The sequence below is a fragment of the Ranitomeya imitator genome, chromosome 5 (genome assembly GCF_032444005.1).
Source record: "Ranitomeya imitator isolate aRanImi1 chromosome 5, aRanImi1.pri, whole genome shotgun sequence".
Classification (NCBI taxonomy): domain Eukaryota; kingdom Metazoa; phylum Chordata; class Amphibia; order Anura; family Dendrobatidae; genus Ranitomeya; species Ranitomeya imitator.
In genome coordinates this window covers 42,891,299-42,917,035 of record NC_091286.1, presented here as the reverse complement: position 1 = coordinate 42,917,035, position 25,737 = coordinate 42,891,299, and the positions used below count along the sequence as shown (strand labels likewise).

Below are 25,737 nucleotides of genomic sequence, written 5' to 3'. Positions count from 1 at the left end.
GGGTGTTTTGATTTCTCTCTCTAGCAATACTACGAGCAGCTCTCTCTGAAATCTTGCTTGGTCTTCCAGACCTTATCTTGTCCTTCACTGTTCCTGTTAACTGCCATTTCTTAATTATATTTCGAACTGAGGAGGGGGCAACTTGAAAACGCTTTACTATCTTTACAGCCGTATCCTGATTTGTGGGCCTCCACCATTTTAATTTTCACAGTGCTAGGCAGCTGCTTAGAAGAACCCATGGCTACTGAATTTTAGGCACAAGGTTAGAGGAGGCTGGGTTTTTATAAAGTTGAGAAATTTGCATCTCCTGGCATTTCCTAACGATGATAGTGAACAAACCATAACCCTAACAGGTTACTTAAGGTTTGAAACCTTGGTGAAAGTTACCTGAGCATACAAATTCCTCCCATTTTCATTTTTGCAATTTGTAAAATGTAAAAGACGAAAATATATACACTTTTTTTGCTGAAAAGAAACAGGAAATGTGTCATCTTTGATTTTAAGCCTTTAGGAGATCATCTCTTCTTCAACTTGCGTAACTGTTCACAATAACAGTAATTTTGACCAGGGGTGCCCAAACTTTTATATGCCACTGTATTTAATGATCCTTATTTGAGATGTAACATCCAGACCCGACAAATAGTTCTGCTGAACCAAACTTGAGGCATCAAACGAATTTATGGAGAATGGCTGATGTACTCTGTGTCCCAATCCTAATTTATTGTAAAATCCCTAAATATTCTAACCACTCTTTATAATAACCATCAGTCATAAGACAATTTGTTATAGTTATTATTCTAAAACCAACCCCAGATCTTCAGTAAATACTGCAGCTGAGTTGTAAATTTCTAGCACTAAACCATGTAGAAATATTTGACTTAGTTTATATGTTTTACCATCATGTAGAGTTAAAAGGAAGAGTTATCCTGTTACCTACCTCTCGCAGCTTTCCCGTCACCCAGTCTTTAATCTTCGCAGCTTTATCTTCTATGATTTTTGCCTCTTGTATCCGTACTTGTTTCTACGACAGTAAACATAAAGAAGTATCACATTAATAAAACCGCCATTGCTAGGGTAAATCTGAATACACAACATAATGTAGGATAAAATATCAATATACGATAAAGTAAAGCAAAGCCTGTGCAAATATTTTTTGTAGTTTTTTTCGACTCTAATGAGGATGATGATTGCTGTTGTGACTGGGAATCTATGGCCACAGCCATGCCAATGCTTTGGAAACCATTCCCTCTCCACACTGATTTCTGACTGATTTCCGGGAGGTTCTTGAGAGGCTTTAGTTGAGTTTAAGGGATTTGCTAGTTTTTCTGGAGGTCCGCCGGGTCTCCTCTTATTTCAGAAGCCTAACAGATGTTCCAGGAGAATAGATTGTAGGAAATATGTTGTGCAAAAGAAGAGTTTTTGATTCTTTCTGTCCAATTAATGTGTGGAGAGTTTTCTATTTTAGCTCTGCTGTTTCTCCTGAAGGTCTAACCATCTCCTGGACACCAGGACTCTCCACAGGCACTCCACACCTTCTACTACAAAGTTTGCCACAAATTTTCACCCTCTTGGCCAAACCTATTTGAATGGAGATAGGAAGATATCATTTTCAGGTTAGGTCTGCTTCACACCAGCATTCAGAGTTGCATTTTTTGTTCTGTTTTCTGTTAAATCAATTTAAAAACTGTGGAAAATTGACATGTACCATGATGGACACCAACAGCACCATATGGACCCTACTGATTATACCGGGAGGTTGGTTTCCAGGAAATTGGTACTTGCCACACTTTTTCTTCCTATGAAAATGATGGAACTTGCAACTCAGCCAAGTTTGAACCTAACTTTTTCGAGCAGAGGGTCTTTCTACAGCTGCCCACTAGGTATTTTCAAGGTGAGCAAAAACTAAGGATAGCAAAATGTAGGGGAAATTTGACCATAAATTTGACCATACTGTGTCTTTCTTGTCTTCCTCCTTCCTTTTTATCTTTTCTATCTCTTCGTTCACTTAAACTGAGTTTTATCACAGAAAATGATATGTGTTTCATACTTTCAATATAAATGTATCTATAAGATGTAACTGTATACGTTTTTTCGCCATCACTATTAATTCCAGATGTCTCTTGAAGCCAGACAGACACTGGATTTTATTTCATATTGGTCTGTGTTAGCACTCTCCACCTGTTTTACTTTCAATAAAAGTTATTGAACCATAAATATGTGAACTATTACACAAAGACGTGAAGAATGTCCTAATTATTGTCCTCCATTATCTCGACTTGTCAGTTTTGTATCGTACTTGTATTCTACTGTTTCCGATTGTGGTTCACCAATAAACAATGTATTTAGAAAAAAAGGACAAAATATTGATTACAATGTAGGGGGTTTTCACCTGTTCTTCTAGCTCTTGCTCCAAGCACTGGATTATTTCATCCTTCTCCTGTGCTAATACTTCCAGTTCTTGACTCTTCTTGTACCATCTCATCTCGGATTCGCTGGTGTGCACATCGGCAGCTTTTAGCTTTTCTTCCATAATCTGAACCTATATGAAACACATGTGTCTTTAAACCCTTGAATAAAGATGCTGAAGTAGCTCTCCTCTACAAGAAAGACAACTGTATCTATCGTCACACAAGTCAATATCCAACCCATATAAGAGCCTTGAAACCTGACCCAAATTGGCTCATATCCTTACAGAAGGAGAGTACCCCCTCATAGGTAGTGTACTGTATACCTAAAGAAGTACGCAGCTAAAACCTGGATTATTTCTGGATTATATTGTTCAAAGCTTGGATTTATTTTCTAGCCAATATTAAAGGGAACCACTCATGCTGTCTAAATGACTAAATTTCCGCCTGGTATCCTGCATTTCCAGAGAAAATAGACCTTGAAGACCCAACTGTCTCTTCCCAGCATCTCTCTAGGTCAGTGTTCCCCAAGTCCGGTCCTCAAGAGCCACCAACAGGTCATGTTTTAAGGATTTCCTTAGTATTGCACAGGTCATTGAATGCTTGCTTGTCCAGGTGATGCAATTATCACCTGTGCAATACTAAGGAAATCCTCAAAACTTGACCTGTTGGTGGCTCTTGAGGACCGGACTTGGGGAACACTGCTCTAGGTGATTGACAGGTGTCTCCCTTTGTAGATTTGTGAGAGATTTGTCAGTCACTGAAGCAATGCTGGGAAGAACCAGCTGGGAACGGCACCGGACTAGTTTCATCTCTGGCTATAGTCTTTAAAGGACCGTACATTTTCTCTAAAATTTTGAAGTGTTTCATTAAGAAATATACCTGGCGGCAATCGTGCAACCAGGATCTGATTAATTCTGGCCGCAGTTTAAGCAGCATGAAGCAGATCACAAGTTAAATAGTAACCATAATGATACTTATAGGAGCTTGTGAGTCCTTGGCTGAGGAACCGTTACCGAAGAATTAGTTCAAAGATCTAATTCTCCGTGTATTGAGAAGAGAAGTTACATTTTGTAAGCTGCTTCCATATTTCTGGACATTTCTTTTGCCAGGTCTTCCCCATCAATGTTCATCTAATGTTTTTCAATGATTTAATTTGGTTTACAGACATAAAAAATAGCACATAATAATAAAATAAAATAATAAATTTCAATAAAGAAGATTTAATAGAATTGCACCGTTAAACAAGACATCAGGCAGATATCATCACAGAACGAACTGTCCATCAACAACCCTGTTTCCCGTGGGTTGATATTTTCCTGAAGATTGACAGTTCGGACTAGAGGCATGGTCGGGCATTATTTTTTATTGTAAATCCACTGAGGCATGAAAAAAAAGAGAAAACCTACGCTATCTCTTAATCCCCAAGGTATCTACTATTAGTTTATGTGAAAAGATTAACAAGAATTAGTATTTCATTCCTTACTAACTCCTATGGTAATGAAACTAACATTGTGGGTTACTTATTTTCGATTGAAGGGTCTATGAAAGATGCTCAATACTATGGTCAGCAGTGAAGCTGACCAAGACATATTAGAAAACGGAAGCTTAAAAGTAAAATTCCAGTGTTCCCCCGGACATCTGTCAGGGTGTCAATAGATATGTCTGGAGGCTTTATATCTGTTTTGTAGAATCTCATAGTAGTAATACTAAATATGTCCTTTTAAAGTCATAGTGAGCGTCCATTGCATGTGTTGCCTGTCCTGTGACATTCCTCAAACGAGCATTTAATTGTTTATCTGTAGAGAGAAGTTTACAGAGATCGACTATTTGGACTAAGAAAAGACATTCATTGTCCGAGGAGCTGTCAGCAATGGCATGAGAAGGGACAGATTGCCACTACTTTGTGGCCGAATTTCGTCAATGAATATGGACTTTTTTGTATTTATTTTCTCTAATTTTTGTTGTTTTTTATTCTCCCAATTCATTATTTGTGATGCACCAATTCTGTGCCATTTCGAAAGCTCTTTCCCACTTTTCATTTTGTTAATTAGTGTGGTCGTAGCTGCAAGTTCTAGATGTCTTCATTTCATTTGTTACTCAAGTCTTTTCTTGTGCCAGTGTATTCCACTAGCGTATTTTTAGAAGTCTTCACTTTTACGCGGTTGAAGACTACCGTAATAAGTCACATTTTAAAATATTGTACAACTTTAAACTGAATTTGAGCAGAATTCATCAACTATCGTGCAGAATGTTGATGAATTTAGCACATAATCTGACACGGCAAAGAGAGAGACAAGACAAAAAAATGACTTACAAAAACCCACGCAAATGATGAATCCGGGACTGTGATTTTAGACAATTTTCCAACCCTTCTTCATTGTTGAGAGATAATCTAAATTTTTAGAATATTATATTCCTTAAACAACCTCCACAGGATGAGTGATAAAATTTGGGGTACAGTCTTAAAGACACCCACAATCACAAAACTGTGCCAGTGCTCTGGTGGTCTCACCATCAGCCACATAACAGCTGAGAACACCGATTGACTGCTACAGGCAGGAAACAGATGGGTGGGATGTGGGATGGCATCCCGTTCATTAGCCACCTAAACATTGGAGTCATAAATGCACACGTGGCCATATAGGCCGGTGATATGTTATATCGGAGATGTCATCACCTCTGGTTCCGGCAGAGACAATAGGAGAAACTAGGGATCGGAATAGTAAGTAATGGATATTACTTTATTTTGTAATGAACCCCTTAGGGCATATTTTTGATCCGAGTGCGTTCCGAAAAAAAACATCTGATCCCATTCCGACCAATGTTACTCTATGTGGCTGTGAATATGTCTAACTTTTTCCACAAATCGAGTTGGTCCAAGGAAACGTTCATAGCATGCCCGAGTTGGATCCAATTATCGGCCATGACTCCGCTCACCGTCTCACAGAATGGACAAAATGGGGACATTTTTTTTCCATCTTCTCCTCATGTGAGAATATCAGATCCCACTGTGATCACGCTCTGCATCTTTGGCCTGTTCTCTCGACTGAGAGAAAATATACTGGTTTGACCCAGCCCCAGCCTTAGAGGGGGTGATGTGACTATAGACCTTATGTCTTACAGCCAGAATTCTTCTTTAACGGATCATTCAGATGTCTGTGCAAATCGGTCCTCAATGCATGGACTGGCCGCGGGTCTTCCGACACGTCAGGGTCTTCTGACACATGCCTGATGGTTTCATGTATTTCTATGGGCCGGTCACGATTGGGTCGGGAGAGCAGCGGCTAGTCTGTGCATTTCGGTCCAATCTCAGAATGATTTGCACGGACGTCTGGATCATTGAATAATCCTAGGAAAAGTTTTCACCCAGTCTCTGATTTCATTCATGTGAAATAATCCTCTGAATATTCAATGGGGACGACATTGTGATGTTAAATGCTTCCAACTGACTGCCTTACATTAGGTGTGAGGTCACCTGGCTACATCAGGAAGCCTCATCACTCTTTAAATGTTCATCAGGGGCCACTTATTCCCATTACAATTAGTCATGGGGGTGAAGCATCTGCTGTCCATGTGTACTGTGCTCAGAAGACTTTACCTTCAACAACATCGCGGGGTTAGAACAAGGTGACGGAGCTTCTCCATTAATGTGCAACACATACGAAAATTGTATCCTGAGCGGCGGGTCATGAGGACTGTGTCACGAAAACACTGCTCAAACATTAACTAACACCCATTAAATAACATACGGAAAATCACTCTGACAATGCCAAATCCTCCTGAAGTGCCCACCTGCAAATAACTTGGAATTTACATAAAGAAAACATGGCGTTTTACTTTTTTTAAAAAATGTCTCGCTTGCCGTAAATATATAATTTTACCTGGTGTAAATGCCGCTGATCTCCTGAATCCAGCATCAATTTTCTTTTGTTCCTGCGCTTCGCCATTACTAAGATATGGCCCCCCACTTCCCTGTATGTAAACCTAGTATTTATAGCCAAATAGGTTTGGTCCTCAACTTTTCGCTATGTGAGTCCTCTTAAAGAAAGCAGCATGATGTAGGGACAGAGACCCTGATTCCAGTGATGTGTCACTTTGTGGTCTGCATGCTGTCATTTAGATAAAATCACTGTTTGATGCAGATCTAGCGGAGTTCTGTATAACCCCGCCCACACCACTGATTGGCAGACTTCTGTGTACACTGTACAATCACTGGTGGGGGCGGAGTTACACACAGCAGTTGACTAGGAGGCATGAGACACCTAGTCCTGTAGTGATAATCTCCTGCTAATAAAACACTGATTTAATTGAAACAGCTACACCCAGACTAGTAAGTAACACATTGCTGGAATCAGAGTGTCTGCCCCTACATCATGCTGCTCTCAGATTACGCAGCAAAAATCCTGTTCACAGTTTCCTCTTAACATGTCCCTCTAAGCATATTCCTGCAGTTGTATACTCCAAATCTTAGTACCTACAAAAAGTGAACCAAGGAAAGACAACTGGGGAATAAATAACAGGGTTATGAGCCCCCAAGTTTAATTGATCTGCATGGGGAGAGGAGGCAAAGCTCGTCAGGTCCGATCCCTCCAAAAATCAACTGTAGCAAGTACTGCTGGAATAGTGTCAGAATACACAGTTTAGCTTAACTTCTAGAAATTACATAAAGTTGTCAAATAAGTTATGGAATATTTTAAAGGAAAGGTTACATTGGTCACTGAGGTCAAATTATGTCTTTCCTGTAGGGGGCATACCCAACATGCAAACTAAAACCTTTACTGACTTATCCTCCTAGTGGAAATATAAACATTATTAGATATTAGCATGGTAGTTAGCTAAGATCTAATTACTATACTTTACATTACTAACGACTGTTTAGCTCCAGACCTTTAATTAACCGCTACCGCAAAATATCCAGAGGAAGTTCCTCCATCTGCATCTCATCTCAAAATGACTAGGGCCTGGGAGTTCACATAAAGCCGCCGTTTGATCATTCATCTGTCCATCCTTCCTTTCTATGCACCTTATTCTTTGTTATGGTGAAGCTTAATCTTGGCCTGGTGTGATTCACAGATTTCCCACAAAGAACTTACATGACATTGTCCATTTTGTGCCACCAATTTGCATAAAACCCACAATCTTATTCACACATAAAAATGCAAAAACTGTTATTGTACACAGTGTCAACGCAGAACTCGATACCATGGGGTTAAGGAAAATGGGCAGCACGGTGGCTCAGTGGTTAAGCACTGCAGCCTTTTAGAACTGGGGTCCTGGGTTCAAATCCCACTAACGAGAACATCTCCAAGGAGTTTGTATGTTCTCCCCTTGTGGGTTTCCTACGGCTTCTCCTGTTTCCTCCCACACTCCAAAGACATACTGATAAAGAATGTAGATTGTGAGCCCCAATGGGGACAGTGATAATGTCTGTAAAGATCTGCAGAAGTGAATAAAATAAATAAATTACATTATAATTTTATAACACTGTGGCTTGTGATTGGATGATTAGTCAGATAACTTGAACGTCATCAGAGAAACATCCAATCTTGTAACATTCTGCTCCTTGGTTTGTGCTGGATCCAGAAGGTGATGGTAAGTGAGTATGTGGAGCTTTGGGATGTGGGGGGTGCTGGCCCTCATTAAGAAGATCAGTCGTGCAATGCTTGATGGGAGAATAACATGTATATTAGCTTTATCCCATAATTTCTCAGTTGGTTTCACAACTAGAACCCCCAACCCTGCAAGTCTACGTGCTAACCACTAAGCCACAGTGCTACCCAACCTGTTTGGATCCACTACGAAAAGATGAGAGGAACTTTCTCTGGTCACTGGGTTAATCTGGATAACATTCTATTACCCTTTCTTTGTTCCCTTGTCATTTCCTTCTCATATACAGCACACATAGAGATGAGGATATCCTGCTCCCCTGTCTTTCTTTAGTACACCCTCAGAAGCAATAACAAGAAGAACATTACAGTGTAGCTGTGAATCCAGCACTGGCATAACATTAAAAAGTAGCACACCATCTCTGTGTGTTTCTCCAGCACACTGTCCAGTCCCCTTTCCATAAACTTTTGTTGGTAACATGTAATTTGGTCCTTCAGCGAGATGAGTTCAATTTATCTCTCGAGACAGATTCTAGCAGTACCCTTAAATTAACAATCAGTTCTGGAGTTGAGGAAAGAAGTGGCTCATGTACTGCTGCTGCAGTGCAGTATAGCGCAACCTCCACCAGGGGATGCTGGTGAGGGAAGAGAGGTTGCAGAGAAGGTTAACCCCAGCATGACCAGACTGGGGAGAGAGTAACATGAAACAAACCCCGGCCTGGATCATGACAGCTCAGAATTGGAGAAAGGAGAATATTTCTGTTACAGGATATATTACAACGTTTCTTGTAATATTAATGTATGCAGTGTTTGCTGAAACAGTGACTCTTTAAGCTGTTAAGATGCTTCAAGTATTCAGAATTTAATGAGAAACGAATACTTGGCAATAGATCACAAATCGAAAATTAGGATAACTTACTCTCACCATACATTTGTTGTTGAAGTTGTGCATATTTCTATAGCGCCAAGTAAAACTTTGCAATTTATACCCATAATTCATTAATTTTATAGAGTCTGTACAGCAGGAGAGTCATGGCAATAATACAGTCCTGCAGAGATGATTATTTACTGCATTGAAAAGGCCCATGACAGCCTCCCCAGATCTGTCAGCAGCTCAGCTCTCATCTGTCAAAACAATGGAAATTTGCCCAGCTGCCCCCAATACTCTTTCATAAATTGTCAATCACAAGTAATTAAGGGGCAATTCCATGCACAGTTGGTATTATCGGTGATACAGTTATCTTTTGGGGGGCTAAGTGGTAAAAACACTTCTAAAAACAAACAGTTATAAATGCTCTTCATTTAGTGGGAAATTAACTTTTTCTGGAACAATCACAAACTGTTAAACTTCCTTAAAGGAGTATTCCGGTTTCAGAAAACCCCTGTTCCTGCTGCAGCTCCGGTCCGCCACAGCTGGAGCGATGTAGTGATGCAATTGCCCCTGCTGAATTCTCAGATGCACAGGCTCAATGATGGAAGATAGAGCAGTCTGCTTCCTGTTTCATCATTGATTTCACCGGTATCCGTATCTCGAGGATACAGATACAAGCAAAAATAAGTCGCCGGACAGAGGGCAGCCATATGGTGTGGAATACCACTGCATAAAACCTTTTGGCTGTCCAAGTCCACGGTTTGCACCAGAACAGCCAAAGGGTGCACTTTGCCCATGTCTGCTCTAGAGGATCCTACAGGTCATAATGGTCAAAAGTAGTGTTGAGCGATACCGTCCGATACTTGAAAGTATCGGTATCGGATAGTATCGGCCGATACCCGAAAAATATCGGATATCGCCGATACCGATATCCGATACCAATACAAGTCAATGGGACATCAAGTATCGGAAGGTATTCTCATGGTTCCCAGGGTCTGAAGGAGAGGAAACTCTCCTTCAGGCCCTGGGATCCATAGGGATGTGTAAAATAAAGAATTAAAATAAAAAATATTGATATGCTCACCTCTCCGGCGGCCCCTGGACTTCACGCTGCTAATCGGGAGGCTTCTTTGTTTAAAAAGCGCGCCTTTCGGACCTGTGAATGACGTCCCGGCTTCTGATTGGCCGCGTGCCGCCCATGTGACCGGCACGCGGCCAATCAGAAGCCGCGACGTCATTCTCATTCACAAAACTGCTAATTCTAGGAATTGAGGACCTGCGAATGACGTCGCGGCCTCTGATTGGTCGCGTGCCAGTCACATGGGCGGCACGCGACCAATCAGAAGCCGGGACGTCATTCACAGGTCCGAAAGGCGCGCTTTTTAAACAAAGAAGCCTCCCGGTTAGCAGTGTGAAGTCCAGGGGCCGCCGGAGAGGTGAGCATATCAATATTTTTTATTTTAATTCTTTATTTTACACATCCCTATTGATTCGATACCGATACCCGATATCACAAAAATATCGGATCTCGGTATCGGAATTCCGATACCGCAAGTATCGGCCGATACCCGATACTTGCGGTATCGGAATGCTCAACACTAGTCAAAAGTAAACAATCTAGTCACTTTTCCAGTTCTCTTTCACTCTCAAAGTGGAGCTGACTTATTGCTAGCAAAACAAGTACCACCATGTTGTTCCTCAACCAGAAAACTTTGGCCAAAAACACTTGAATGTTTCTTCCTCCCATGGTTTGGAAGAAAGAAGAAACCAAGTTAGACGTAGAGCCGCAGCTTCACTACCAACCTCTCAGAACAGCTGCCTAGTACTGACATATTGTACAAAAAGTGACTTCATTTTTGCTCAAAAAATGCATCTAAAAACAAGATAGAACTGCATTCCCTGTCCCTCTCATCTGTGCAATGTTGGCCATGAAGAATATTAGACACATATTCCTGTTGATCCCTCCCATATAATTTAATAACAGATAATTAAAAATTGTATTTTTAAACAGCTATTTAGTACCTTCGACCAATAGGTGACAACATTGCTCCATTAAAAGCAGCCAATCACCCCAGCACCTCATCCATACAAGAAAATGTTTCCCGTAAATTGGCAACCAAAAATAAGCTTAAATTAATTATGTGACAGTGACACTAACTTTTACAAGGGCGTGTGTTTCCATGTAAGCTGGTGATGACTTTCCGTTTGGCATATCCCTTCTGTTTGCATCAAATGAGACAACATTTTCCAGGACAAGAACTTTTGCAAATTTTGTAGAATAAGTCATAATAATGAGTCAAGTATCACCTTGCCACAGAAACTAAAATAAAAATCTCAATGGAAATGTGAAAAAGCCTTAAATTACATAACAGAAAAAAGTTATCAAAATAGTGTCACCTACCAGTATTTTATTAAAGGGAACCTGACAGCTGATACATGCTGCTTGATCCACAGGCAGGTATGTTTGAGTCTGAAACAATGCAGCTTTTCAGGCAAAAATACAGTTTAAGAGAAGTCGAGGATCAAATCGCACAAGAGACTAGTTTGACTGTTGGGTTCCCAGCGTTTTCTCCCAGCCCACTGCCTTGGAGTGACAGGTCTCTCCCTATATGTGCCCACACGGAAAGTTCCATCACTTCAAATCTGAGTCAAAATAATATTTAGTGTGACTGCAGTTTGCCTTCAAAACACCAAAGCATCAATTCTTCTAGGTACATTTGTACTTGGATAACGTTTTTGAAGGAATCCGACAGGGAGGTTTTTCCAAACATCTCGGAGAACTCACCACAGATCTTCTGTGAATGTGGTTTGTGCAAATCCTTCTGTCTCTTCATGTTATACCATATTGACACAATAATGCTTAGATCAGGGCTTTGTGGGGGCCATATCAACACTTCCAGGACTTTTCTTTTCAGTTAAAAGAGTTCTTATTGACACTGGCTGTATGTTTGTGAGACTCGGTACCGGGTCCGGTTGCAAGGGGGATGTCACGGTGGCTGTGACCCAGTCCGTGGCCCTGGGCCTCCACGATAAAGGGGAAAATGTTCAAAGTTTGTTGTGATGCCACCTGTGGTGCTCGGTCAGTAGTGGGACCGACGCTGCATTGAAGGGGTCCCCTGGGGGATGTTGCGACAGCACAGATGTTGCACTTCCCACAGGTGAATCAGGGTCCCCAGGGGTCCTATGGTGTAGGGCGTGGATGGTATAGCCGGCCAATAAATGGAGGAGACAAGCTTTAACTCTTTACCTGGTTAACTGTAGGTTGCTGGCCACACTACAGGGTACCAGGCATGGATGATGGTGGTCCGGCCAGATCAGAGGCAATGGAGAGTTCCCTTGTTCCAGTAGAGATCCGTGAGCCTTTCCAACTTGCGCCGCTAAAGGTGAGGTCCCTGCTGCCTGAAGCTTCCTACAGGGTCCTCCAGTTTCCCCCTGTCCTGGGACAGGTACCTGCACGACGGGCAGCTTGAGCCTTTTTACAGGGACTCTATCATGCCCCAGGCTCCTTAGTTGCTGCTGCGTCTGAGGCGTGGTGCGGGCAGTTAACGTGTAGTGTTGTGCCCTCCTGTTCTGCTCTGTGTCCTAGAGTCCCACAAAAGCCTCAGGCTCCCAGTTCTTGGTACTGCGCTTCAGCTCTGAGGGTGTCCTGCCACATTTCCCCTCTGAGCTCTGTTCCTCTCCTGTGCTCCTTCCCTTCCGGCTACTCCACATTCAACCCTTCCAGGTTATCTGTCCTTCCAGAGGCTGCAGCTCCCTCATGACTGCCAGGCCTCTCTGTCTGCACTCAGTTCCAGACTTCCTTCTACTTCAGTCTCTCCCAGACTATTCTGCTTGGTCTCCCTGGGCCAACTGACCAGCTCCTCCAGGTCAGGATACATATAGCATTGGGAAGCTCTGAGCTCCCCCTCCTGGCCTGGATTTGGAATATGTTGTGTGTGGGTGCCTTACCTGGTGAAGAGAACTCATTTGCCTCTGAGCATGACATTACCTTCCCTGAAGGAAAAGCAACATCACTGCAGCAACCGATCACCTGGGGTGCTGCATTGGAGTCATTGCCCAGATGCAGAATTAATTTGAAGCTAATCAAACAACTCCCTGATGGTATGACATGATAGATAAGTATCTGCCTGTATTTCTCAGCATTGAGGACACCATTTTTCCTGACCAAATCCCCAACTCAATTTGCTGAAATAGAGCCCAAACATTCAAGGAACCATGATAAAGCTTCCCTGCTACCTGCAGACACTCATTATTGAACTGTTATCCAGCCCTTAGGCACACATCAATCCAGAGCTCCTGCTGACATTTATCTATATCAAAGTCCTAATTTTTTGTGCATAGTTGAATCACTTGACCTTATGTCTAAGTTGAAAATATGTTTTTGGGCCACAATTATTCCATGACGACCACTTTTGCATAGACTTCTCCAAACAGTAGATAGATTTAACTGGGGTCCACAAGTTGATGCCAGTTCTGAGCTGATGGAACTGCTGGACGTCTTCTGATTTCGAAGTGACGTAATCATGATGTGTCTTTCATCTGCTGCACTTAGTTTCCTTGTACAACCACTGCTTCTACGCAGCTCAACATTGCCCATTTTTTGTGATCCTCAATGCTGAGAATTACAGGCAGATACTCCCCAAACATACAGCCAAAGTCGTTAAAAAGAACCTGTCTCACCAGTTTTGGCCGATATACAGTATGGTATGTTACGGCCATCACCTTTCAGGGCTGATATACAGCATTATAGAATGCTGTATATCATCCCTGAAAGGTGAAGGTCGTACCTTATATCAGCCAAAACTGGTGACCGGTTCCCTTTAAGATCTATCTTCAGGGTAAAGAAGATTAGGAAGTCCTGAAAGTGATGATCCAGCCCCCCACAGAGCCTTGATATTAGCATAATTAAGTATGTCTGGGATTACATAAAGAGTTAAGGTACCGTCACACTAAGCGACGCTGCAGCGATACCGACAACGATGTCGATCGCTGCAGCGTCGCTGTTTGGTCACTGGAGAGCTGTCACACAGACAGCTCTCCAGCGACCAACGATCCTGAGGTCCCCCGGGTAACCAGGATAAACATCGGGTTACTAAGCGCAGGGCCGCGCTTAGTAACCCGATGTTTACCCTGGTTACCGTTGTAAATGTAAAAAAACAAACACTACATACTTACATTCCCGGTGTCTGGTCAGGTCCCTTGCCTTCAGCTTCCCGCACTGACTGAGCGCCGGCCGTAAAGTACAGCGGTGACGTCACCGCTGTGCTTTACGGCTGGCCGGCGCTCACCAGTCAGTGCGGGAAGCTGACGGCGGGGGACATGACCAGACACATCGGGAATGTAAGTATGTAGTGTTTGTTTTTTTACATTTACAACGGTAACCAGGGTAAACATCGGGTTACTAAGCGCGGCCCTGCGCTTAGTAACCCGATATTTACCCTGGTTACCAGTGAAGACATCGCTGGATCGGCATCACACACGCCGATTCAGCGATGTCAGCGGGAGATCCAGCGACAAAATAAAGTGCTGGACTTTCCCCAGCGACCAACGATCTCCCAGCAGGGGCCTGATCGTTGGTCGCTGTCACACACAACGATTTTGTTAACGATATCGTTGCTACGTCACAAAAAGCAACGATATCGTTAACGATATCGTTATGTGTGACGGTACCTTTAGAAGAATTTTCACAAGCCTACAATAATCTACAATAATAAAGTTGTCATATCTCATTGGACATTTATTCACATGGGTGTACACACCAAGAAGACTGTAGACTAATGAAAAGGGAGAAGGAGGTGGAAAGTGTGAATAAATAAAATTTAACCTTTATTTAAATTATTATAAAAATTATAAAACTCACATACATCCATGACAGATGTATATAAGGTCACAGCTATAAAGCGTGCAATCACAGCTGTGCCACACTAGGCGTGAAATAATATATATTCAATTAGAATACCTGACCGCAGTCCTTTATAATAATTGGTCAGGCTGAGATCTGGGCTTAGTTCTCCAAGATGTTTGGAACAACCTTCCTGTTGAATTTTTCCAAAAAATTTGTGCAAGTGTCTCTAGAAGAATTCATTCCTTGATGCTATTTTGAAACCAAAGGGCAATGACACCAAATATTTTTCAGATTTAGATTTCTCCTTTGTACATTCATGTAGCATTTTGATAAAAAAGGTAGGCAGCACTCCAATATTTACCATATATATATATACTAGCTATTGAACCCGTTCTACGCCCGGGTGGCGAGCATTTATATTGGTATATGGTCTCGCGCTTTCTGGCGCCATTTTCTTGAAGACACACTGCAGTATCCAAGAAAATGGCGCCGGGAAGCACGGACTGCGCAGGCGCCGATTCCGGGAGCAGGGGGACATTCATGGCCTGGAATCAGGTGGCGTAAGTAAAAAATTGCTGTGGCATGAACTGCCACAGCATCATGAGGGCGGGATCATGTCCACCGTGTCCCCACGTCCCCTGTTTACGGTTCATAAATGTCCCCTTGCTCCCGGAATCGGCGCCTGTGCAGTCCGCGCTTTCCGGCACAATTTTTTTTTCTAGAATACGGACACTGGCTATAATCTAACGCTAGGAGCGTCGCGCTTGCGCAGTCTATAAAGGCTTCGGACAGAGTGACGCTCCTACCGTTATATTATAGATATACAGGTCCTTCTCAAAAAATTAGCATATAGTGTTAAATTTCATTATTTACCATAATGTAATGATTACAATTAAACTTTCATATATTATAGATTCATTATCCACCAACTGAAATTTGTCAGGTCTTTTATTGTTTTAATACTGATGATTTTGGCATACAACTCCTGATAACCCAAAAAACCTGTCTCAATAAATTAGCATATCAAGAAAAGGTTCTCTAAACGACCTATTACCCTAATCTTCTGAATCAACTAATTAACTCTAAACACATGCAAAAGATACCTGAGGCTTTTATAAACTCCCTGCCTGGTTCATTACTCAAAACCCCCATCATGGGTAAGACTAGCGACCTGACAGATGTCAAGAAGGCCATCATTGACACCCTCAAGCAAGAGGGTAAGACCCAGAAAGAAATTTCTCAACAAATAGGCTGTTCCCAGAGTGCTGTATCAAGGCACCTCAATGGTAAGTCTGTTGGAAGGAAACAATGTGGCAGAAAACGCTGTACAACGAGAAGAGGAGACCGGACCCTGAGGAAGATTGTGGAGAAGGACCGATTCCAGACCTTGGGGAACCTGAGGAAGCAGTGGACTGAGTCTGGTGTGGAAACATCCAGAGCCACCGTGCACAGGCGTGTGCAGGAAATGGGCTACAGGTGCCGCATTCCCCAGGTAAAGCCACTTTTGAGCTACAGAGAAGCAGCACTGGACTGTTGCTAAGTGGTCCCAAGTACTTTTTTCTGATGAAAGCAAATTTTGCATGTCATTCGGAAATCAAGGTGCCAGAGTCTGGAGGAAGACTGGGGAGAAGGAAATGCCAAAATGCCTGAAGTCCAGTGTCAAGTACCCACAGTCAGTGATGGTGTGGGGTGCCATGTCAGCTGCTGGTGTTGGTCCACTGTGTTTCATCAAGGGCAGGGTCAATGCAGCTAGCTATCAGGAGATTTTGGAGCACTTCATGCTTCCATCGGCTGAAATGCTTTATGGAGATGAAGATTTCATTTTTCAGCACGACCTGGCACCTGCTCACAGTGCCAAAACCACTGGTAAATGGTTTACTGACCATGGTATTACTGTGCTCAATTGGCCTGCCAACTCTCCTGACCTGAACCCCATAGAGAACCTGTGGGATATTGTGAAGAGAAAGTTGAGAGACGCAAGACCCAACACTCTGGATGAGCTTAAGGCCGCTATTGAAGCATCCTGGGCCTCCATAACATCTCAGCAGTGTCACAGGCTGATTGCCTCCATGCCACGCCGCATTGAAGCAGTCATTTCTGCCAAAGGATTCCCGACCAAGTATTGAGTGCATAACTGAACATTATTATTTGTTGGTTTTTTTGTTTGTTATTAAAAAACACTTTTATTTGATTGGATGGGTGAAATATGCTAATTTATTGAGACAGGTTTTTTGGGTTATCAGGAGTTGTATGCCAAAATCATCAGTATTAAAACAATAAAAGACCTGACAAATTTCAGTTGGTGGATAATGAATCTATAATATATGAAAGTTTAATTGTAATCATTACATTATGGTAAATAATGAAATTTAACACTATATGCTAATTTTTTGAGAAGGACCTGTATATATACTAGATGGTGGCCCGATTCTAATGCATCAGGTATTCTAAAATATGTATGTATGTATATAGCAGCCACATAGTATATAGCACAGGCCACGTAGTATATAGGAGTACTACGTGGCCTGTGGTATATACCATGTGGCTGCTATATACATACATACATATTGTAGAATATCCGATGCGTTAATATAGGCCACGCAGTAAATAACACAGCCCACGTAGTATATAACACAGCCCACGTAGTATATAACACAGCCAACACAGTATATAGCAGCCACGCAGTATATAGCAGCCACGCAGTATATAACACAGCCTACGTAGTATGTAACACTGGCCACGTAATATATAGCACGCAGTATAGAACACAGCCACGTAGTATATAACACTGCCCACGTAGTATATAGCAGCCATGTAGTATATAACGCAGCCCACGCAGTATATAACACTGGCCACTTAATATATAGCACAGCCCACACAGTATAGAACACAGCCCACATAGTATCTAACACTGGCCAGGTAGTATATAGCAGCCACGCGGTATCTAACACAGCCCACGTAGTATTTAGCAGTGTGGGCACCATATCCCTGTTAAAAAAATTATTAAAATAAAAAATAGTTATATACTCACCTGGCGGGATCCAGCGTAGATCCAGCAAACCTCTTGCGATGCGCGCACGGCTGCCGCCATCTTGCGTTCACAGGATGCATTGCGAAATTACCCAGATCACTTAGCGGTCTCGCGAGACAGCTAAATCTTCTGGGTAATTTTGCAATGCATCTCTGGGACCGGAAGCTGGCGGGAGCGCATCGTCGGACTAAGGAAGGTGAGAATAGCAGGTTTGTTTTTTTTTATTATTATTTTTAACATTAGATCTTTTTACTATTGATGCTGCATAGGCAGCATCAATAGTAAAAACTTGGTCACACAGGGTTAATAGCAGCGGTAACGGAGTGAGTTGCCCGCGGCATAACGCGGTCCGTTACCGCTGGCATTAACCCTGTGTGAGCGGTGACTGGAAGGGAGTATGGAGCGGGCGCCGGGCACAGACTGCGGGGAGTATGGAGCGGGCGCCGGGCACTGACTGCGGGGAGTATGGAGCGGGCGCCGGGCACTGACTGCGGGGAGTATGGAGCGTGTGCCGGGCACTGACTGCGGGGAGTATGGAGCGGGCGCCGGGCACTGACTGCGGGGAGTATGGAGCGGGCGCCGGGCACTGACTGCGGGGAGTATGGAGAGGGTGCCGGGCACTGACTGCGGGGAGTATGGAGCGGGCGCCGGGCACTGACTGCGGGGAGTATGGAGAGGGTGCCGGGCACTGACTGCGGGGAGTATGGAGAGGGTGCCGGGCACTGACTGCGGGGAGTATGGAGAGGGTGCCGGGCACTGACTGCGGGGAGTATGGAGAGGGTGCCGGGCACTGACTGCGGGGAGTATGGAGAGGGTGCCAGGCACTAACTGCGGGGAGTATGGAGAGGGTGCCGGGCACTGACTGCGGGGAGTATGGAGAGGGTGCCGGGCACTGACTGCGGGGAGTATGGAGAGGGTGCCGGGCACTGACTGCGGGGAGTATGGAGCGGGCGCTGGGCACTGACTGCGGGGAGTATGGAGTGGGCGCTGGGCACTGACTGCGAGGAGTATGGAGCGGGTGCCGGGCACTGACTGCGGGGAGTAAGGAGCGGCCATTTTTCCGCCGGACTGTACCCGTCGCTGATTGGTCGTAGCTGTTTTGCCGCGACCAATCAGCGACTTGGATTTCCATGACAGACAGAGGCCGCGACCAATGAATATCCGTGACAGAAGGACAGACAGACAGAAAGGCGGAAGTGACCCTTAGACAATTATATAGTCGATATATATATGTATATATACTGTATAAATATAATATATACTAGATAGATATATAGATAAATAATCCAGGGATTAACACTAATTAAAGTGATATGTGACCTGCACTAACAATCCTACCAGAGGTCTTGCCTCTACTCTAGAACGTTTCCAGTTCAGAACAATGACAACCTACATGAGCGCTATGTAACAATTACCTGCTCATACGCCTGTTCCGCTCGACGGTTTGCATCAATAACTTGTCTTTCCAGCTGCTGCATCTGCACATAAAAAAACAAACGAGTGTTGATTATTTGATGACCATTTCCATACACCCACTTTGAAGTCTGGTTAATGGATGGTGACATTATCAATAGTCTTCTAATTTAGATGAAAGCCTCTGTCTGATAATTGCCATGCATGAAGAATTATGAAGGACAGCAATTTGCGATTCATACCCATGCCAGGAATTGTAAGCCAAATTAACCTGGATAGAAGATCAAAATATTTCATCAAATGTCCAAACTAACAAGGTGATTTACTAAGACGGGATAAAAGAGAGACAAAGCTGCCTGATCATGAGCCAATGTGTATTACAGATCTGTGTTGTACAAATCTATAATATGTTGCTGATATTTTACTATGGGTCTATACCCGTACAACTGTATGCTTCCAAAAGTCCAAAGGCGGTTACATAAAAGTTTTTTCTTACAGACTCATAATTCTAAAAGTGAGAATAAAATCAAGACTGTGCTCTACTGAGGTATTACAGAGGTACCTAGAAGCATTGCTCACAGAAGCACACAGTGTTCCTATTTGCTCTACAGAGTGGAAGGGGACTTGATCTCTTTTACCACCTACCGGAAGTAGCATTCCTAAAAGTCAATATAAACCCTTTAACAAACCTTTCCATATGACTTAGGATAAAAGTCAAACCAGAATCTTTATTTGGAGACATGTGTTTCGGGGTGTTACCCCTCCTCAGTGCACAGCATGCGATCTGATTTGGCTTGTATAAGAAGCCTCTGACTTGTGTCTAAGGGGCATATCTCGCTCCACAAGGAGAGATGTTACCCTTTTGACCCCAATCAGAGGCCTCTAACCCAGCCAAATCAGATTCCTTGCTTTGCACCGGGGAGGGGACAACACCCCGAAACACATGTCTCCAAATAAAGACTCTGGTTTGGCTTTTATCCTAAGTCATGTGACACGTCTTGTTAAAGGGTCGATATTGACTTTTAGGATTGCTTCCTCCAATAGTTAGCACTATGATATGTGCCTATAATACAGCAATGCTTCTAGAGTAAAATACAGTGACTCCTTGGAGCACCTGTGGCACCCCAGAAATGAGTAACACCAAGACTATCTACTGTTTATAGTTTTAGTATTAATAGTGCATGTACAACTGTAAATGCAGTGTTCTCTATAACTGTTACTTACCATATTACTTTGATATTTACTACAATTTGTATCATCTTGCATTTTTACACACTGGTGGTTCGTATGAACTAAACCGGGAAATCCCATCTACTAAACACATACCCCATCAGACACATATAGGAAGTGGATGTGGTTTAGGTTATAAATCGCCCACAGCCCTAGGTTGGAGCAGAGTAGTAGTTCAATCATTTAATAGTGTAGTTGTAGATACCAGCAAGCTTTAAAGAAACTCTGTCACCCCAAAATCCCTATTTTACCTAATCCCAAAGTCATACAGGACACTCAGCTCCTATTAAACCATACCTTTCGTCTACTTAAAATAATCCATTTAGTTTGATATGGAAATTAGGATGCTATGTGCACCCTTGGAGTGGCCAAGAGATTTTATGCACTGTTCCGTGACCTCAATTTGCATGAACCGCCTCTCCCTTCTGTGTTGATTGGCCAGAGCAAGCGCTACCTGAAGAGAATCCTCCGGTGTGTGCCCAGTGTAACAGTAGGCATTTCATACTAATTGAGAGGGCGGAACAGTGTACCAAATCTCTTGGTCATGCCAAGGGTGCACTGAGCACCCAAATTTGCCTATAAAATCAAAAGCTTTTAGTCAAAACAAAGGCAGCTTTTACTACTACAAATGTCTTTTTTTATTGGTGCTATGTCCCCTATTTATGCATTTTTTTACAATGGGAATAAGAACTTACCAGCAGATGCCTGGTGACGATCATTGTTGGTACAGAGAAGTCACTGACCGCTCCTGCCGGCGACTCAGCAGCTTCCACTGACATCACAACGACATAGCAGCAGATTCTCTTCCTCTCTGCTCTGTTTACAGGACATGACTGCTGACGTCATGCCGATTGACAGCCAACTCCCTGCTGCCTAACTGCGGGGGCCGGCTATCACTCTGCATGACATCAGCAATCACGTCCCATCAACAGAGCAGCCCGGTAGAGAAAGAGCTGATCTGCTGTCATTGAGCAGCTAAATCACCAGCAGGAGCGGTCAATTACCTTTTTTAAATTGTCTTTTTAACTTTACAAATCATGTGATTCCAAAATTCCTCATAGAATTACATGATTAGTAATATCAAAAAAATAACCAATAATTAAATAACCAAAATACTGTACAGATGGATTTTTTTTTATTTAAGAAAAAATAGCTAAAAATGCCACAAAGTGGTAAAAAACCACCATAAATATCACAAGCTTAAATTTTTCACAAAAAGCACAAGAAAAGTGAGTTAAAGACCACAAAAACGAAGTGTTCTTGTGTTTAATTTCCCTACTGATTCTCAGCAAACATCAGTGGTTTTGGATGAAAAACTGCAAGAAAAAAAAAATCAAGAAAAAATAAGGCTCTAAAAAAGTGAGATTTTTCCTACAGAAATTTGTGCAAGAAAGTATCTTCATTAGCATTCTTTCCATAAGTCCCGAAGGTGCAGATGTTTATGTCTCCATCATGGTGGTAATTTATTAGCAGAGAAGTTTCCGAAGCTCGGCAACAGGGCAAAGTAAATATTAGATATATTTTTATTTGGCCAGACGTGCCAGAAACTTGGTCTCTCTTATGTGGTTGGCAGGCGCTGCCATGGGATGACCTAAATATGTAATACAATCCCTAAATTACAGGGAACCTAACCTGTTTGTGAAGCGACACTATTGGAATTGTGCGGTATTATTATTGTGCTTTTTTGATGCAGCACAGGTTTTTACTTTTATTGGTTAATTTTTATAAATGTCTACGCTATATAAAAATAGCACAAATTTTATAAAGGTGGGACTGTGACATAAAGTTAGACATGGATGCCATACATAGAGTCACATTACACATGTGCTGTATATATTTAGGATGAGCCTCCCATCGTTCTCCTTGCTGCACAATGAATGTCTCACTTATACGGCAGTGAATACCAGAGAAACATGCTGAAAGAAGCCTCTTGTACCGGAGCAGCCGGTGTGAAACAGGTTGGCTGCTCCCCCTGTTTGCAGAGCGTTTACTTCCCAGTCGGATCAAATTCCCTTTTTAGCTTAGAAGCCGACACAGATCTTCACTTCTGTCATACACAGTCCATGTATTAACATAGCAGACCTCAGGAGATGGGAAAGTGTGCAAGTAATTTTATTATTTATTACATGCACGCCTTGCACAGTCACGCTGGAAAGCATAAAAACATGGCCATGCAGAAAAGTCTTAAAAGGGTGTCCCGCTTTGGATGATGCCTTTGTCTTAGACCAGTTTCATATACAGTGGGGCAAAAAAGTATTTAGTCAGTCAGCAATAGTGCAAGTTCCACCACTTAAAAAGATGAGAGGCGTCTGTAATTTACATCAATAGGTAGACCTCAACTATGGGAGACAAACTGAGAAAAAAAAATCCAGAAAATCACATTGTCTGTTTTTTTAACATTTTATTTGCATATTATGGTGGAAAATAAGTATTTGGTCAGAAACAAAATTTCATCTCAATACTTTGAAATATATCCTCTGTTGGCAATGACAGAGGTCAAACGTTTTCTGTAAGTCTTCACAAGGTTGCCACACACTGTTGTTGGTATGTTGGCCCATTCCTCCATGCAGATCTCCTCTAGAGCAGTGATGTTTTTGGCTTTTCGCTTGTCAACACGGACTTTCAACTCCCTCCAAAGGTTTTCTATAGGGTTGAGATCTGGAGACTGGCTAGGCCACTCCAGGACCTTGAAATGCTTCTTACGAAGCCACTCCTTCGTTGCCCTGGCGGTGTGCTTTGGATCATTGTCATGTTGAAAGACCCAGCCACGTTTCATCTTCAATGCCCTTGGTGATGGAAGGAGGTTTGCACTCAAAATCTCACGATACATGGCCCCATTCATTCTCTTTGCAGAGAAACAGCCCCAAAGCATGATATTTCCACCACCATGCTTTACAGTAGGTATGGTGTTTGATGGATGCAACTCAGTATTCTTTTTCCTCCAAACACGACAAGTTGTGTTTCTACCAAACAGTTCCAGTTTGGTTTCATCAGACCATAGGACATTCTCCCAAAACTCCTCTGGATCATCCAAATGCTCTCTAGCAAACTTCAGACGGGCCCGGACATGTACTGGCTTAAGCAGTGGGACACGTCTGGCACTGCAGGATCTGAGTCCATGGTGGCGTAGTGTGTTACTTATGGTAGGCCTTGTTACATTGGTCCCAGCTCTCTGCAGTTCATTCACTAGGTCCCCCCGCGTGGTTCTGGGATTTTTGCTCACCGTTCTTGTGATCATTCTGACCCCACGGGGTGGGATTTTGCGTGGAGCCCCAGATTGAGGGAGATTATCAGTGGTCTTGTATGGCTTCCATTTTCTAATTATTGCTCCCACTGTTGATTTCTTCACTCCAAGCTGGTTGGCTATTGCAGATTCAGTCTTCCCAGCCTGGTGCAGGGCTACAATTTTGTTTCTGGTGTCCTTTGACAGCTCTTTGGTGTTCAAAATAGTGGAGTTTGGAGTCAGACTGTTTGAGGGTGTGCACAGGTGTCTTTTTATACTGATAACAAGTTTAAACAGGTGCCATTACTACAGGTAATGAGTGGAGGAAAGAGGAGACTCTTAAAGAAGAAGTTACAGGTCTGTGAGAGCCAGAAATCTTGATTGTTTGTTTCTGACCAAATACTTATTTTCCACCATAATATGCAAATAAAATGATAAAAAAACAGACAATGTGATTTTCTGGATTTTTTTTTCTCAGTTTGTCTCCCATAGTTGAGGTCTACCTATGATGTAAATTACAGACGCCTCTCATCTTTTTAGGTGGTGGAACTTGCACTATTGCTGACTGACTAAATACTTTTTTGCCCCACTGTATCTGTTTTTCGTGGTCAGTACTTGGACATCAATGCACAGACTGGTGGTAAGTCATCTGACCCAAAGTCGGCAGCCTCGTTAAGGTCAGAAGACCAGTGGCCAGTCCAAGCATTGTTGTCCTAGGACAGACCGAAAAACATTGATGTGTGAAACCGGCCTTGAAAGAACTTGAGGTTCAGTGATTAGTCTTAGGGCTCAGTCTGATGTCCATATAAATCGGACCTAGATCAGAACGCAGTGCATGGACCAACAAGCAGCTCTCCAAACCCAAGCTTGACAGCTTTATGTATTTCTATGCCGCTATCACTATCGGGTCAGGAGAGCCTCCGGCCAATCCACGCACTGTGTTCCGACCTTGCTCCAATTTATATAGGCATTTGTCTGGGCCTTAATTTGTACAGAAATCTTGTAGAAAGTGTTCAGATTCCCTGAAGCACCACCCATAGTGTATATTAAGTATTACAAATTGCTGTTTAAATCAAACTTGGGTCCTTATAAACTTGCCTTTCCTCTCCACCAAGAAACCTGTCTTTCACAGAGTTGCCCCCATTAACTCACAATTTCCTTTTAAGGTCTTTAAAAATGAACTCTGAAAAACAGACTGCCTATATAAAGGGGTATTTCCATCACAGACATATATGGGAAAAAAAGAGTCCATGATAAACCATCAATAAGGTATGAGTCAGCTGGTGGACCCATCGTTCAGTGGTGAGACCCACATTTAATAATTATAATGCAAGATATACATATAAATAATGACCAGACCTACTCACACGGCCTTGCCATGATTAGTAATTAGGGTCCCGCGATGTTTTAATGACATTATTGCTTAGGACATGCTTACATCTGTGTTCTTCAAATCCATAGTTTTGCTCCATCATAGGAGTAGGAACACCAATGAACCTTTTAGACTTTGGGGTTCAACAAGTTTCTGTCAATGTGTCCACCACACAATATACTGCACTACTTACTCTGGTATTTTTGGCTGGATCTGCAAATAATGCTGTGAAAGAAACCTCCAACACATATGTGAACAGTGCTTTAGCAGACTGCTGGGAATGTGTGTGTGTAAGGCTGGTTTCACATTTGCGGATGGAGGTACTGCGTACGTCCTCCGTGAAGCTCCGCCCTCTGCCGCATCTCCTCCGGTCAGCTCCGCCTACGTTGGTGTGCATACCCTATCTTTACCATTAGGCACACAGGCCATACCGATGTATGCGGATGCCTCCACATGCGTTGTTTTGACGGTGTGGCGACCTGCGCCAAACGCAACGAGTTGAAATTTGGTGCGGTCGCCGCACCGTCAAAACAACGCATGCGGAGGCATCCGCATACATCGGCATGGCCTGCGTGCCTAATGGTAAAGATAGGGTACATATGCCGAATGCCGACGTAGGCGGAGCTGACCAAGGAGGTGTAGTGGTGGGCGGAGCTTCACAGAGGACATATGCAGCCCTCCGCAGCACCTCCATCCGCAAATGTGAAACCAGCCTTATAGACACCACCCAGAACAGGC

The 25,737-nt window shown here is 42.9% G+C and overlaps 1 protein-coding gene across 1 annotated transcript in view; it reads right to left on the bottom strand.

Moving 5' to 3' along the window:
* The window catches only part of PLEKHH2 (pleckstrin homology, MyTH4 and FERM domain containing H2), a 222,179-nt gene that overhangs the window by 96,798 nt on the left and 99,644 nt on the right, over window positions 1–25,737 (bottom strand). Inside the window, exons 3-5 of the mRNA XM_069768602.1 lie at window positions 19,177–19,239; window positions 2,390–2,539; window positions 938–1,021 (exon numbers count right to left, since the gene is read on the bottom strand). Coding sequence (XP_069624703.1) covers window positions 938–1,021; window positions 2,390–2,539; window positions 19,177–19,239 — 297 coding nt within the window. The remainder of the gene's footprint in view (window positions 1–937; window positions 1,022–2,389; window positions 2,540–19,176; window positions 19,240–25,737) is intronic.